This window comes from Schistocerca nitens, chromosome 6, assembly GCF_023898315.1.
Source record: "Schistocerca nitens isolate TAMUIC-IGC-003100 chromosome 6, iqSchNite1.1, whole genome shotgun sequence".
In the NCBI taxonomy this organism is placed as follows: Eukaryota; Metazoa; Arthropoda; class Insecta; order Orthoptera; family Acrididae; genus Schistocerca; species Schistocerca nitens.
In genome coordinates this window covers 28,577,999-28,594,633 of record NC_064619.1, presented here as the reverse complement: position 1 = coordinate 28,594,633, position 16,635 = coordinate 28,577,999, and the positions used below count along the sequence as shown (strand labels likewise).

General features: G+C 43.5%; 1 protein-coding gene across 1 annotated transcript in view; it reads left to right on the top strand.

Annotated features, from left to right (window-relative positions):
- Positions 1-16,635, top strand: part of LOC126262729 (probable G-protein coupled receptor CG31760) — a 682,895-nt gene that overhangs the window by 533,480 nt on the left and 132,780 nt on the right. The window contains exon 6 of the mRNA XM_049959532.1: positions 11,238-11,347. Coding sequence (XP_049815489.1) covers positions 11,238-11,347 — 110 coding nt within the window. The remainder of the gene's footprint in view (positions 1-11,237; positions 11,348-16,635) is intronic.

Sequence of the window (16,635 nt, the reverse complement as noted above, 5' to 3'; positions counted from 1 at the left end):
CGGTTGCGAATGGTCCTCGCCGATACCCCAGGAGCAACAGTGTCCCTAATTTGCTGGGAAGTGGCGGTGCGGTCCCCTACAGCAATGCGTAGGATCCTACGGTCTTGGCGTGCATCCGTGCGTCGCTGCGGTCCGGTCCCAGGTCGACGGGCACGTGCACCTTCCGCCGACCACTGGCGACAACATCGATGTACTGTGGAGACCTCACGCCCCACGTGTTGAGCAATTCGGCGGTACGTCCACCCGGTCTCCCGCATGCCCACTATACGCCCTCGCTCAAAGTCCGTCAACTGCACATACGGTTCACGTCCACGCTGTCGCGGCATGCTACCAGTGTTAAAGACTGCGATGGAGCTCCGTATGCCACGGCAAACTGGCTGACACTGACGGCGGCGGTGCACAAATGCTGCGCAGCTAGCGCCATTCGACGGCCAACACCGCGGTTCCTGGTGTGTCCGCTGTGCCGTGCGTGTGATCATTGCTTGTACAGCCCTCTCGCAGTGTCCGGAGCAAGTATGGTTGGTCTGACACACCGGTGTCAATCTGTTCTGTTTTCCTTTTCCAGGAGTGTAATAAGAGCATACTGCGGGGTTTTAGTGTCACTGATTCACCGGCCATCAGATGGCGCTCAGGAGGCCTGTCTATAACCCTTTCTTTTGATTCTTCAGGCAGCAACTGTGCTGAGTTTAGAACTGAATAGTGGTAGAAACGTTCGTTCTGGTGTGTACACACGTCCGGATGACGAGTACTGGACACCTGCTTCCTCTTGAACGGTGTCGCACTGTGAGCCCGTGGCAAGCTTGATGGCCATGTCGACGAACTACTGTACATGTTGGGCACAATTAATCGGTGGCGTGTCGCTGTTTCAACAGTAGTCTCTGGAACATTCCCCCTCTTGTAGAACAGGTTCTGAACATTTGCGTAGAACATACGCACGTCAAGGTCGAAGCATTACGCGTGCAATTGTGGCCGATCTATCACCATCCAGAGACGAATTCCGTGTGTATTCTTCACCTACTGTGTGATTAGGGACCATTGGGACCATCTGTTTGCAGCGGGTTTAAAATCAAGCGTGACTCATGCCGGACTATCACCGACATCAGATACCTCCAAGAATGGCTATTTTGGTGTCGAAGGATTTGACTGGAGAGTAGAATGTAATTAAATGGAACACCTGCAGGCGACCTTTCGATGTTATTTATTATATAGCTACCTGTTTCTGTGATTCAGTGCTACATCTTCAGGGCTTACCTGACGGTGAACGTGTTAATTCCAATCATACACAGGCTACCATCAGTGGCCAACACCTATGATTCGTTCCCGTAGCCTGTAACACTCCTGTCGTACGATGTTGTGTCTTCAACCATCAACTACCAATTGACTAGAAAAACATTCAAAACAGAACTTCATAAGATGTGAGTAAAATGTTGCTCTATTGTGTTCAGTGATGAGAGTAGGATCTGTCTGTATGTGAGAGATGGACATACACGTGCATGGCGTTGACTCGATAGAATATTGCTCTATTGTGTTCAGTGATGAGAGTAGGATCTGTCTGTATGTGAGAGATGGACATACACGTGCATGGCGTTGACACGATAGAATATTGCTCTATTGTGTTCAGTGATGAGAGTAGGATCTGTCTGTATGTGAGAGATGGACATACACGTGCATGGCGTTGACACGATAGAATATTGCTCTATTGTGTTCAGTGATGAGAGTAGGATCTGTCTGTATGTGAGAGATGGACATACACGTGCATGGCGTTGACACGATAGAATATTGCTCTATTGTGTTCAGTGATGAGAGTAGGATCTGTCTGTATGTGAGAGATGGACATACACGTGCATGGCGTTGACACGATAGAATATTGCTCTATTGTGTTCAGTGATGAGAGTAGGATCTGTCTGTATGTGAGAGATGGACATACACGTGCATGGCGTTGACACGATAGAATATTGCTCTATTGTGTTCATTGATGAGAGTAGGATCTGTCTGTATGTGAGAGATGGACATACACGTGCATGGCGTTGACACGATAGAATATTGCTCTATTGTGTTCAGTGATGAGAGTAGGATCTGTCTGTATGTGAGTGATGGACATACACGTGCATGGCGTTGACACGATGAGCTGCCTATTCCAGAGTGCGTTCACCCCTGACACTCACGCCCCATCCCAGCCTTCACGATGTGGGGGGGGGGGGGGGTGAGGGTCAGTTACAACTTTTGGTCACATTTGGTGTTTTTTCAGGGTAAAATAAATGCCTGATACCCTGCACAAGCTGTGCTACTGTCAATTCTTCGACATCAAGGAGATGTGCTTCTTGACCAGGTCAATGCACGTCCACAAACGGCTGTTGCTACGCAATGTGCTCTTCGTGGTGAACATAAACTGAACTGGCCGGCAAGATCACCGGATCTGTCGCTAAATAAGCATGTAGCGGGATGATGAAGCTGAAAATTATTCATTCTCCAGGACTGCAAGAACGAATGTCGAATTACCACAAAGGCGCTAGGTGTTTGGGACAATCTGTCACAGGAGGGATGCCTTTCGGTACCTTTATAGTCGTTTACATTAGAGACGACACGCGTGCCATACAATTTGAGTGGGGTACACCATGTACTGATGTGACTGTTTTGGTACCTTCACAGTGGTATGTGTGTTTTATTTGGTCTTAATTTGCTATCATTGACACTATTTTGTTTGATTCATCCGCCTTGTGACTGGTTCGATGAGGCCCGCCACGAACTCCTCTCATGTGCCACCCTTTTCGTCTTAGAGAAGCACTTGCAAGCTACCATCTCAATTATGAGGTTGGATGTATTCTCATCTCTGTCTTCCTCTACATATTTTACCCTCTACAGCTCTGTCTATTACTATGAGAATTATTCCTGATGTCTCAACACATGTTCTATCATCGCGTCCTTTCTCCTGCTCCATTGACAAACTGCCTGTTACCTCAACTGTCAGCAAAATGACTTTATGCTTGAGGGTATTGCACTTTCTCTTTCAGGCAGTTTAGCAACTAAAATATAAATTTTCAGCACTGGTATGTGCAAATGAAACTCTTCGACAGCTGGAAAATAAACATACAACAATTAAAAGCCTTCGAAACTTCATGTTCGAAGAGGCTATTGGGATTTAGTTGAGTTGTATTAGTCGAGTAATGATTTAGACACAAGCCTAATGAAAAACATAATGATTAGAAACTTTAAAACAACTAGACATGTTTCACATCAGTGGTTGCTGAAAATCGTAACTGGAAATATACTGGAAATGATCGAATTCCACGCATTAGCTTGCTGGTAGCTATTTTCACGGCCCATCAGCCTTTCCCCACGCATATTTCTACGGAATACTTAATAATGGAGTCGCAAGAAGAAATTGCTGTGGCCAAAATTATTGTTTTATAATACTCCATTGAATGTCCGGTGAAGCTGCTATGTCAGACGATTGATTTTGGCAATATTTTCTTTAAACCAACAAGAAAACTCTGTAATTTACTAGTGAAAGGATTTTCCCGCTCACCTTCTGAGATTGCGATCTTCTGGGAACCGTGGAGAACACAATTTTGTTAATGTGGAAAGCTGGAATTAATAAAATACCTTGCCACACGCACCATGGAAGAATGATGCATCTAACATCAACAATGCACTAGTCTTTTACAACGAATTTTGCTTGGAAGAAAAGCCTAGCAAAGAAAAACTGGCGTATTGTGACGAGCCAGTTGCTCTAGCAACTAAATTAAGAACCAGAAAGTGGATGGAGAGGAGAGAATGTCAGCAGAATCTCGAGCTTTCCTTCGACTTTTTGGCAATCTTGATGAACTGTAGTATCGTGTTGCAGTAGCATGGGTAGCTGTACCTGTACACGCCATCCTAGCTCTTGTTCTGGGTACTGGGCATTGAGTCAAACAGAGTGACAGGTGCCCGGTTTAAACATCGCCGATTGTAGTAGTCAACGACCGGCTGCTCTCCAGACAAAGCATCGTAACAGTTTTTGAAATTAATATATTGAGAACCTCTTGGGAACGCAGAGCAACCTCATCCAGAAAGGCCTGTACAGAACCTGCAGCATGCGGTCGTGCATTATCCTGCTGAAATGTAGGGTTTTGCAGGGATCGAATGAAGGGTAGAGCCACGGGTCGTAACACATCTTAACTTGCGCACCTGAGACGCGAAAACGTTGTAATACAAAACAATTAATGATGAATAAAAAGTTAAATATAATAAATTTGATGGACAGTATCCAATCCCAAAAAAAGCAGGTGTTGACAAATGTGAAAATTACCGAACTATCAGTTTAATAAGCCACAGCTGCAAAACACTAACACGAATTCTTTACAGACGAATGGAAAAACTGGTAGAAGCCGACCTCGGGGAATATCAGTTTGGATTCCGTAGAAATATTGGAACACGTAAGGCAATACTGACCTTACGACTTATCTTAGAAGAAAGATTAAGGAAAGGCAAACCTACGTTTCTAGCATTTGTAGACTTAGCGGAAACTTTTGTCAATTTTGATTGAAATACTCTCTTTCAAATTCTAAAAGTGACTGGGGTAAAATACAGGGAATTACATTACAAACTGTTTAAAAGTCTGCTCTTCGCACCATGTGGTTCCTTGATTATTATCCAAGTGAAATGATAAATCATAACTTGAATCTCACGTCATGCGCACAATGTTCATTTCTATGCTGTATCAATGTTTATGACTGAAGTTTACAATTTACTCACATTGGTTCAAAATGGTTCAAATGGCTCTGAGCACAATGCGACTTAACTTCTGAGGTCAACAGTCGCCTAGAACGTAGAACTAATTAAACATAACTAACCTAAGGACATCACACACATCCATGCCCGAGGCAGGATTCGAACCTGCGACTGAAGCGGTCACTCGGCTCCAGACTGTAGCGCCTAGAACCGCACGGCCACTCCGGCCGGCACTCAAATTGGTGCTAGGACTAAAATTTATTATTGTTCTTTTAGAATATCTAACAAAATCGTGGAAGATATGTTAATCAAGTATTCAAGAATCATAACCAAGATACAATTTAACATGTATAATACACAAGCAGTGTCATGAAGAACATGATTGGAAATATATGAAACAGACGTTTCAACAATCATACCATTGATCAAATGGTCTCTTATAACTTCTTCTGTTCTCATGTGTGACCTATATGTACCACGACGTAATACAGGTAGCAACAAAAAAACTCTAAAGTTAATGAAAAGTGTATATTTTATAGGTGGTCTATTAAAACATCGTTTGTATGTATATTAATTTGATATCATAGCGACCACAAAACGTAGCTGAGAATAAGCACATCAAATTATTACTTGCAAACAATTCGAACTATGCCTATGATGAACTAGTATTTTCTACTGTGATATTAAGTGTACATATTAGGTAACAAATTATTAACTCTACCATCATTCATATCTTTTTAAGGACCTTTAGACTCACATTATAATGTAACGCAGGAACATTATTCGAATTGTTGAGTGTACAACATACTTTACGCTATTACACAACTAAATATATGAAGTCCATTCATCAATTAAAAATCAAAATATCCGTGTTAACGTATCAGTCTGTTCAAAGAAAACAAAAAACAACAGTGAATATGAACCTAATCGGCGATTGGATATACAACATTGTTACATTAGAGCTGTGAGGTGTTCACATTGTCACAGGTAAAGTGTGCCATCACATAATCACGAAACGTTTTGGAGATAGATGTGAATCGTTCTTGAGGGCATGCGTGCAGCCATATATCGAAGAATGCGTGTGGCGCGACAGGCAGGTTCATCTCGGGTTGGACACGGCAGACAGATCACTTCCAACTTCTGGCAGACGTCTTCCTCAAAAGGGTGTAAGTGAGACTGTCAACAGAGTGCGAATAAGTGTTCGGAATGAGGATGTGACTGCAGCCACTTGTCTCCTTGCTATCGTTTCGAAGCAAACATTTGCTTTTTTATTGCTCCTCCCAAACGTCGGCGCGTTAATAACTGGTGTTGATCATTCTGTGTCTGTAAACTCGACTGTATAGTGCCAGTGAGGTGGTAATGGCTACATCGATGCCTGAACAGGTTTGTGTTGTGGAGTAGTGTGAACAGGTTGGTCCTCACTATCCATGGGATTAGACTGCACATGTTAAACAATGCAGTTTCCTACAGATGATACCAAGTTGGTGTTCTCCCCAGAATTCTAAACTAACAGTGGCCACACAGCATGGTATGCCTAGTGGAACAGACTGGTTATCCTATAAATCTCTCACAAGAAGGGAAAGTATAACACTTCATCTTATATTATACTAGTCTCTCTGTGTGTGAAGTACTGCAGGAAGAAATGTTTATTTCCTGCTGTCCATAGAGCCAACATGACAAAGAGTCTCATCAGACACAGTGTAAGAGGTTGCCAACGTAAACATCAACATCTGTGGCGTCCCAAGTTACGGCACCACCGTGTTTTGATTGGGAAGCCACCCCTCTGTTCATCAGTTCTCTGCCTTCATACACTTCGGACTTGACCACCAAGTGAGCCTATGTCCTTATGTTCCTCCTTCCATTAGCCTGTTGACACAAGTGGACAAGATGCACAAGCGGCGACATTGTCACAAACAAAACAGTGAACCGAACATAGAACATAGAACGGCAGAGATCAATGCGGGTCGTACGAGAAACGTGTGCGTTGAGACAGTTCAAAATTTGGCGTTAATGGGCTGTGGCAGCAGACGGCCGACGGCGAGTGACTTTGCTAACAGGACGACATAGGCAGCTGCGGCTCTCCTGGGCTCGTGTCAATGTCGGTTGGACCCCAGATGAGTGGAAAACCGTCTCGTGGTCGCACATAGAATAAATTTTCTTTACTTTAAGTCTATGGCCACAAACTTTTTGTCAACAGTCAAGGAAATTTGGGCAAGATGTTTCATACAGTTGGCATCAGACGATCTGCCACATTTCTAGTAGTTGTGATGATGCCCATGGTCAAAACCTTGGACCACCTTTCTCCACTTGCTGCCCAATTCTCCATTTCAACCCCTCTCCTGGTTCGTGATTCTGCACAATACTCAAAACCAAATCCACAACAATACTTTACTAACACAGCAATTATCATAAAATTTTAAAAAGTTCATGTGTGCTTTACTTCTTTACAACTAATGGTGTTGTCCTATGCTAGTAATGTAACTTAAACGTTACGGAACATAAATTCAGCCTCCCTTGTAAAATGCTAAACTCTCTTTAAAAAAAAATGGTTCAAATGGCTCTGAGCACTATGGGACTCAACTGCTGAGGTCATTAGTCCCCTAGAACTTAGAACTAGTTAAACCTAACTAACCTAAGGACATCACAAACATCCATGCCCGAGGCAGGATCCGAACCTGCAACCGTAGCGGTCTTGCGGTTCCAGACTGCAGCGCCTTTAACCACACGGCCACTTCGGCCGGCAAACTCTCTTTAAATCTGCAAACAACTATATAAAGTCTCAGCTGCCAGGCTGTTTTTATCTCAAATAATGCATTTCGCCCGGTTAAGGGGTTGGGTTGGGTTGTTTGGGGGAAGAGACCAAACACCGAGGTCATCGCTCTCATCGGATTAGGGAAGGACGGGGAAGGAAGTCGGCCGTGCCCTTTCAAAGGAACCATCCCGGCATTTGCCTGGAGCGATTTAGGGAAATCACGGAAAACCTAAATCAGGATGGCCGGACGCGGGAGCCTGGTTAAGGTTTACTCAGATTTGTCACAGCCTATCAAAGCAATGGATATCACCAGATGGTGGGACGGGTAGCCAGAACGATGGTAACTGCTACCTAATGAATGATTTGTCGAACAAGATATACCCTGTTCAGATATTATTAGACACATAGAATAGTCACATGTTAAAATACCAGTACCACGGAAAAAGATTTTAAGTGAATTAAAATTCACTTAAAATCGTATATGACGGAGAATATACAGCACATTTAACATAGGCTTTGTCAAAGGTAAAACCGTATACTGTACAGATTAAAAGTAGCTTATGGAATGGGCATGTTCATACCCAAATGCAGCATTCCATTACCCACTGGCCATTGCACAAGGTGCATTTCATCCGTATTTTGTTTAACTTTTGGCAAAGCTTCTGTACACTGTTAGGTAATTGAGTATTCCGATCCATATTGTCGAAATGTGTCAAGAATACTAAATTTCAGGCGTTACCACTCATCCCGAACAATGCAGTCGTCGAAGGCCTTCGCTTAAGGACGGAGAGAAGCGGCGTTTGCGTAGAGTTGTCAGTGTTAACGCTGCTTGAAAGAACGGCAGAGATCAATGTGGGGCGTACGAGAAACGTGTGCGTTGAGACAGTTAAAAATTTGGCGTTAATGGGCTGTGGCAGCAGAAGGCCGAGGCGAGTGACTTTGCTAAGTGGACGACATAGCCAGCAGCGGCTCTCCTGGGCTCGTGTCAATGTCGGTTGGACCCCAGATGAGTGGAAAACCGTCTCGTGGTCGAATGAGATGGTTGTAGGGTGTTCGAATGTGACGCAGACCCCACGATGCCACGGACCCAAGTTGTCAGCAAGGCACCCTGCTAGCTGGTGGTGGCTCCATCAGGTCTATGCTGTGTTTACATGGAATGGGATGGACCTCAGTTCCAATTGAACCACTCACTTACTGGAAAAGGCTATGTCCGGCTACTTCATTTGCATCCATTCAATCAATGACTTCATGTTCCTAAACAACGACGGAATTTTTATTTATGCCAATGCACGATATCAAAGGGTCACAATTCTTCGTGACTGGTTAGAAGCACGTTCTCGACAATTCGAGGAAACGATTTGGCCAACCTGATCGGCCTTCGAACATTTATGGGACATAACTGAGACGTCAATTCGTGCACAAAATCCTGCATTGGCGTGACGGCTGTAGAGGCAGCATGGCTCAATATTTCTGCAGGGGACTTCCATGAACTTGTTGAGTCGACGTCATGTCGATCTGCTGCACTACGGCGGGTAAGAGGCGGTTCGATACAATGTTTGGGGATATTCAATGACTTCTGTCACCTCTGTATATAGTTTGCTGTACATTTTCCACCATAATGACGGCATGGTATGAGTGATAAAGTCATAATTGAACACGATTTGTAACCAAAAAATATTTGGAGGTCAGAAGATGATAGTTTCTGCTGTCGTAAACGGCTGTCAGTAATAAATATTACTTAATGCGATCTTGCTATAAAGAGTTTTCCAATTTATGTATAAATAGCTCCATCCATTTTCTTAATATGAGAAATTCAAAATAATACCTTTTCTGTAAACCAGTATGTGTCACAATTTTATTTATGAATCTGTCGTTTATATATTGCCTGATAACTTATCACACTCCTTGGTAATTCATGCGTTGAGGATGAATTATTGAATAGTGGTAACACGGCACAGTGGAACAATTACCATAGTGAAACCAATAAACTTCGATCCTATAGAAAAACTTCAGTATATAAAACAGCTTCAAGTCTGATTACAATAGAAATGAGTTATGCCTGAAATATTTGACGTTAAGTATGCAAGCAGGAAGCAGCATAGAAAAAGATTGAAATAATATTTCAAGTTAATTGGAAGTCGCTAAGTGTTCTCCTTACTAAATACTTGAGTACAGTATGGGTAATGTGTGCTGCGTTTTAAGCAAAAGCTAGTTTTTCAAGCATTTCCGTGTTTGTGACGTTTCATCTCCTGAACCCTTCCTCGTACCATGACAAAATTTTGCAGGAACATTCAGTGGTACTTGTGGAGATTATATGTAGACTGTGTTACGAAAGGATTTAATAGTAACGAAGCAATAAAGTAAAACGTCATGCCCGTTGTTGCAGTCTTACTACATGGACAGTTTATGGTTTTTAATACAATCCTGTGCACTATCGGAGGTGTTTATCACTTAAGTCATTATCTAGAATTTGGCATTTCAGCATATGTTAACTACTGTCTCTTAACTCTCCCTATTTTTAACACTGATTTTTATCGTGTTCTCTTTTATCAATTTTTATTACTGTAACGCTTTTTATACGTTATAAGCTCATTACAGACTTCAACCATTGGATCCCACTTTATTTTATGCTGTTCAATTAATTATTGAAAAGTAGTGTATGCCGACATTAGCGACATCTCGTGAACTTACAACACAAACTTCTTGTGGCTACTGTACGGCAGCTTGTTTTGAACAGCAGTGCTACTGACAACATGACACATGCATATGATGTTATTTATATATATTTGACGATGCTGGTGCTGATTGTGCATTTAACATTTGACGATGCCACTATGGCTGAAGTACATTAGGACTTTCTTTTTATAAAACACGTATGCCTCTTCATCCTTAAAGCACACAAATGCAAAATATTGTCAGTAGTACTTTTCGTTATGGTCTATTTATTGTTTTTAATCTGTAGACAATCGGCGAGTGTATTTATGTATTGTTCCACGTTTTGCTGCAGATCTGATGATAGTCCTTATAGACCGAAACCGGTAATCTGTTAACAACAAGTTTGTGACCTTACTCGTAACTTAAGAGAAACTTAATGAAAAAATAGTTAGCGACGAACTTCTTTCCTTTCATCATTTTGTGGAGGGAGTCAGAGAGAAAATGTTTGCTACAGGTTTTATATTATGCGTAAAGTTTCTTGGATGTCGCTAAGTGTTCTTATTTTCAAATTCTGGACGAAAATATTCTGGGCAATTTCTTTATTGTGGGTTATGCGCTTCGCAACATGTACACAGTTTCTTGTTGTTGTTCTTGCATTGCTGTGTTAACATTTACCACAGGACTATACCTCTTAATGAGCACATTATAAGAGCATATCAATTTTTTAAATTCGACCAGTAATTACGTGAAACAATCGGAATCAAATTTATTATTTAAAACTTCCGGGCTAAGAGGTCGCGGTCGAACAGTAGTATACTTTTTCCCAGGTGACAACTAAACGTCAGCGGTAAGAGTTACTACTGTTAGACCACAGCTCCTTAGTCAGGAAGTCTGAATTAACGTAGACGTCGTCCGTGAAAGCCTACACGATACAATTAGACTTACGTTACACTTTCAAGCTGTTAGACAGGCAACCGTTAACTGGATCTCTGCATAGGTTAGACGTTTTGTCATATAGATGCTTAGTGACAACAAGTGTGACTGATTTTAGCTGACAGGTAAGTTTTGCTAAAGATCCGTTTTTACTGCACGCTAATTGCTTTCTCCTTTGTGCCCCCAGACGATAGTGATGTACCCAACGCCCAACGTGGTGACATGCACGCTGAGGGTGTGGCTGCGCGAGATCGGTTTCTCGCTCACGTACGGCGCCCTCATGCTCAAGACGTGGAGGTGAGTTCACATTCTCCTTATCCCTTAATTCTGTTTCATTTGTATTAGTACATATCAAACGTAAGTGGTGGCGCTACGGTCATTTCTGAAACGACTAACATATCCTCCTACACAGAATCGCAGGGGCTCAAGGATGCAACAATTTGATAAAAAATCGAAAACATAGTGCCGCGTTGGCCGCTGTGCGCCTGCGAGGCTGCATGATGCAACCCGCTTGGGCCGGCTCGCCAGCGGGTACGCGCGCTGTTAAAACAACTACAGAGCGCGTACGCTATTCTGCTCGCGCTGCAGCCGCTGAAAATTCTAAGTCCGTTATCAGCTCTGTTATGTAATCAAGGTCATACGCTCAGTATATAAGCGGCCAACGCAGACCAGCGGAATCATTCCGCTGTGGGCTATATCTGCAACAGCATTGAAGCACTGTGGCTCGTCGACGTGTCTATCGTCAACGTCGCCATCGCATGCCAGTCTACAAACACATAATAAGCCTGGAGAATAAACTGGGCACAAATGGAACTGCACAAAGTGTGATACTGAATGGACCGATATTTTTTCGTGGATGTCGAGTTAATTTTAGTCTTGATGTTGCCACTGGGAGTACTGGAAGTGGATAGTTCTCTCGCTATCGTTCGATGTGAGAATGCCTCTCTACCTGGATTGGAATCATTTGCCGACCGAGATGTTATCGCTTACAAGATCTTGCGGATATTCATAGTTTGTTTGGAAAATATAAAATAAAAATATATTATTTCGAATAGAAACACGTCTCCATCCACAAATGAATAGAACATTCTGAATTGCGAAATTAATTATAGCAATCTTCTAGCATATTTTTTCCTAATGTTGTTCTAACTATAATATTACGTCCTAAAATATTAAAATAAAACAGTTACTCCTATAGTAAACCGAACTAAAATTTGTAAGTTATTACGAAACACTATATTCGTTTTCTTACGGAGTGGGTTGTATAGTTAATTGCACATTGCTTTTGTCAAACCTCAATTTAAAATAACAATTATCTCTCTTCTCCTAGCTAGAATTAGTTTAGGGAGGGATGAGTAAATCAATGTCGCCTCCAGTGGGGGTTCGAGAGAATATGTTATATAAATTTATACTTGACATTTTTATGCAGAGCATCACTGTAAGGATTTAACGTGTATTTCAATTAAACTTTTTGGAGGGGAGAAAAATAATCGTAAAAGCTACCCGAAGTTTTATTTATCAACTCCATAGCTCCGTCTCTAATTTATTCTTTTATTTCTCGTAACGGTACTTGACGGACTGGACCCTTCGGATTTTTAGAAGTATTTTAGAGCCATTAACCGGATATAAATTATCAATTAAGTAAGCAGTACGGCGAAGTTCCAAAATAAAGAAAAACATCGAGATTTTAACGCTTCGGTGTTTGAAGATCTCTGGCGGTCTCAATCACAAAATACACTCCTGGAAATGGAAAAAAGAACACATTGACACCGGTGTGTCAGACCCACCATACTTGCTCCGGACACTGCGAGAGGGCTGTACAAGCAATGATCTCACGCACGGCACAGCGGACACACCAGGACCCGCGGTGTTGGCCGTCGAATGGCGCTAGCTGCGCAGCATTTGTGCACCGCCGCCGTCAGTGTCAGCCAGTTTGCCGTGGCATACGGAGCTCCATCGCAGTCTTTAACACTGGTAGCATGCCGCGACAGCGTGGACGTGAACCGTATGTGTAGTTGACGGACTTTGAGCGAGGGCGTATAGTGGGCATGCGGGAGGCCGGGTGGACGTACCGCCGAATTGCTCAACACGTGGGGCGTGAGGTCTCCACAGTACATCGATGTTGTCGCCAGTGGTCGGCGGAAGGTGCACGGGCCAGTCGACCTGGGACCGGACCGCAGCGACGCACGGATGCACGCCAAGACCGTAGGATCCTACGCAGTGCCGTAGGGGACCGCACCGCCACTTCGCAGCATATTAGGGACACTGTTGCTCCTGGGGTATCGGCGAGGACCATTCGCAACCGTCTCCATGAAGCTGGGCTATGGTCCCGCACACCGTTAGGCCGTCTTCCGCTCACTCCCCAACATCGTGCAGCCCGCCTCCAGTGGTGTCGCGACAGGCGTGAATGGAGGGACGAATGGAGACGTGTCGTCTTCAGCGATGAGAGTCGCTTCTGCCTTGGTGCCAATGATGGTCGTATGCGTCTTTGGCGCCGTGCACGTGAGCGCCACAATCAGGACTGCATACGACCGAGGCACACAGGGCCAACACCCGGCATCATGGTGTGGGGAGCGATCTCCTACACTGGCCGTACACCACTGGTGATCGTCGAGGGGACACTGAATAGTGCACGGTACATCCAAACCGTCATCGAACCCATCGTTCTACCATTCCTAGACCGGCAAGGGAACTTGCTGTTCCAACAGGACAATGCACGTCCGCATGTATCCCGTGCCACCCAACGTGCTCTAGAAGGTGTAAGTCAACTACCCAGGCCAGCAAGATCTCCGGATCTGTCCCCCATTGAGCATGTTTGGGACTGGATGAAGCGTCGTCTCACGCGGTCTGCACGTCCAGCACGAACGCTGGTCCAACTGAGGCGCCAGATGGAAATGGCATGGCAAGCCGTTCCACAGGACTACATCCAGCATCTCTACGATCGTCTCCATGGGAGAATAGCAGCCTGCATTGCTGCGAAAGGTGGATATACACTGTACAAGTGCCGACCTTGGGCATGCTCTGTTGCCTGTGTCTATGTGCCTGTGGTTCTGTCAGTGTGATCATGTGATGTATCTGACCCCAGGAATGTGTCAATAAAGTTTCCCCTTCCTGGGACAATGAATTCACGGTGTTCTTATTTCAATTTCCAGGAGTGTAGTTTTGGAACGGAGCCAGGAGCAGATGGATGCGTAACGTTAAGTCTTACAGTTTGAAAGGGGTTGGTGCGAGTCTTCTAGTTGCAAATGTTTTGTTTCCTGTTATATGAATTCGATGTTTGTTATCAAACGAAAAGTTGCGTAACAAGTATTAAAACATATCTTTTAACAACAACAAAATATTTTTATTTCGAATTAGGAGGGGCGTTCAATAAGTAGTGCAACACTTTTTTTTCTTATCTAACGTGGATTGAAAAACGCAAAATTTGTCGTGGCCGTTGTGGAATACTCCCACCTCAGCCCCCATAGTCTCATGAAGTCCAGAAACGGGGCGGCGCTTTACGTGACCTTTAAAACAGCGTTTTCAGCGGAGGTGCACTCGTTGTGGAGAGGTGTCATTGAATTTGTTCTTAGCCGAAAACCAGAGCATCGCAAATAGTAACAGGCGCTTGCAGAATGTCTACAGAGACAGAGCAGCGAGCAAAAACTCCATGAACAGTTGAGTGAGGCGTCTGTTATCATCGCAACAAAGTAGCGCAAACTCGTGATAACCTGTCCGATATCCCGCTTACGGACCGGCGGTACACAGCTGTGAGTCAAGGAATGTTGATACTTGCGGACGCTCTCATTTGGGGTATTCAGCTGGTCACAATCAAACACCATTCTGCTTAACTGGACGTCACTGTTGGTCGTCAGAACACACTCGTACACCAGGTGTGGTACTCGAAGGTGTGTTCTCGGTGGGCTCCTCGCCGGCCAACAAAAGACTGAGAAGAGTTATGATGGACCATGTGTGGTGAATTACTTGCGGGCTACGAGGCTGATCGTGACAGGTTTTTTGTCAAACATCGTCACAGGCGCTGAAACATGGCACCACTCCATTTATCCTCTGAAGAGAATGATGAAAACCGCTCCCTCAGCAGGTAAAGTCATGGCAACGCCCTTCTTGTTCTCTGAGGCGGTTATTCAGTTTGATTTCCTTCCTCATGGCGCTACTATCAACTCGGAAGTGTGTTGCGCTACCCGCAGGAAGTTGAATAAACGACTTCAGCGTCTTAGTTTCCACAATAACGAAAACGAATTTCTGCTTTTCCTTAACAACACACAGCTTCATGCAGTTTTGACACCCGAGAGTAACTCACAAAACTTCATTGTACTGTTCTTCCTCAACCACTCTACAGCGCGGTTCTCGCATCTTCCGACTTCCATCTGTTTTGAGCAATGAAGGATGCATTGGAAAAGATGTCGTACTTTAATAATGGGAATATTACTGATGCAGCAGGACCTTAGCCCCGGAAATAGTACGTAGATGATGCGAATATTATTGACGCAGCAAAACCTTAGCTCCCACGTCGACCAGTAGAATGGTATCATGCGGGTATACAGACCCTCCCACTAACAAGGCGTAAGACCGTTGCATACAATGGAGATTATGTTAATAAAAAGTGTTTTTAGACATAACAGTGGTGAAATTATATGGTGTGTTGGACTCATGAATAAAAACTCCCCTAGTACTAATGACACGAAGAAAATGCAAAGTGCGTAATCGAAAAAGAGAATAAAATGTATATATCAACAATACTGTTCAGTATTTGGAAGTGAAAAAAGGTATTTAATTTTCCGTTATGCTTCCCGTTGTTACCATATTTTAATTTATTGGAAATAGTGGCATTTTAACTGCATTAGTAATTCCAACTGAAAATGTAATTTTTATTGAAAATAAAGGGGTAAGATAGATACTGCCTACAGGAAAATTAAAGAGACCTTTGGAGAGAAGAGAACCACTAGTATGAATATCAAGAGCGCAGATGGCAACCCAGTTCTAAGCAAAGAAGGGAAGGCAGAAAGGTGGAAGGAGTATATAGAGGGTTTTACAAGGGCGATGTACTTGAGGACAATATTATGGAAATGGAAGAGGATGTAGATGAAGATGAAATGGGAGATAAGATACTGCGCGAAGAGTTTGACAGAGCACTGAATGACCTGAGTCGAAACAAGACCCCGGGAGTAGTCAACATTCCATTAGAACTACTGATGGCCTTGGGAGAGCCAGTCATGACAAAACTGTACCATCTGGTGAGCAAGATGTATGAGACAGGCGAAATACCCTCAGACTTCAAGAAGAATATAATAATTCCAATCCCAAAGAAAGCAGGTGTTGACAGATGTGAAAATTACCGAACTATCAGTTTAATAAGTCACAGCTGCTAAATACTAACGTTAATTCTTTACAGACGAATGGAAAAACTGGTAGAAGCGGACCTCGGGGAAGATCAGTTTGGATTCCGTAGAAATGTTGGAACACGTGAGGTAATACTAACCTTACGACTTATCTTAGAAGAAAGATTAAGAAAAGACAAACCTACGTTTCAAGCATTTGTAGACTTAGAGAAAGCTTTTGACAACGTTAACTGGAATACTCTCTTT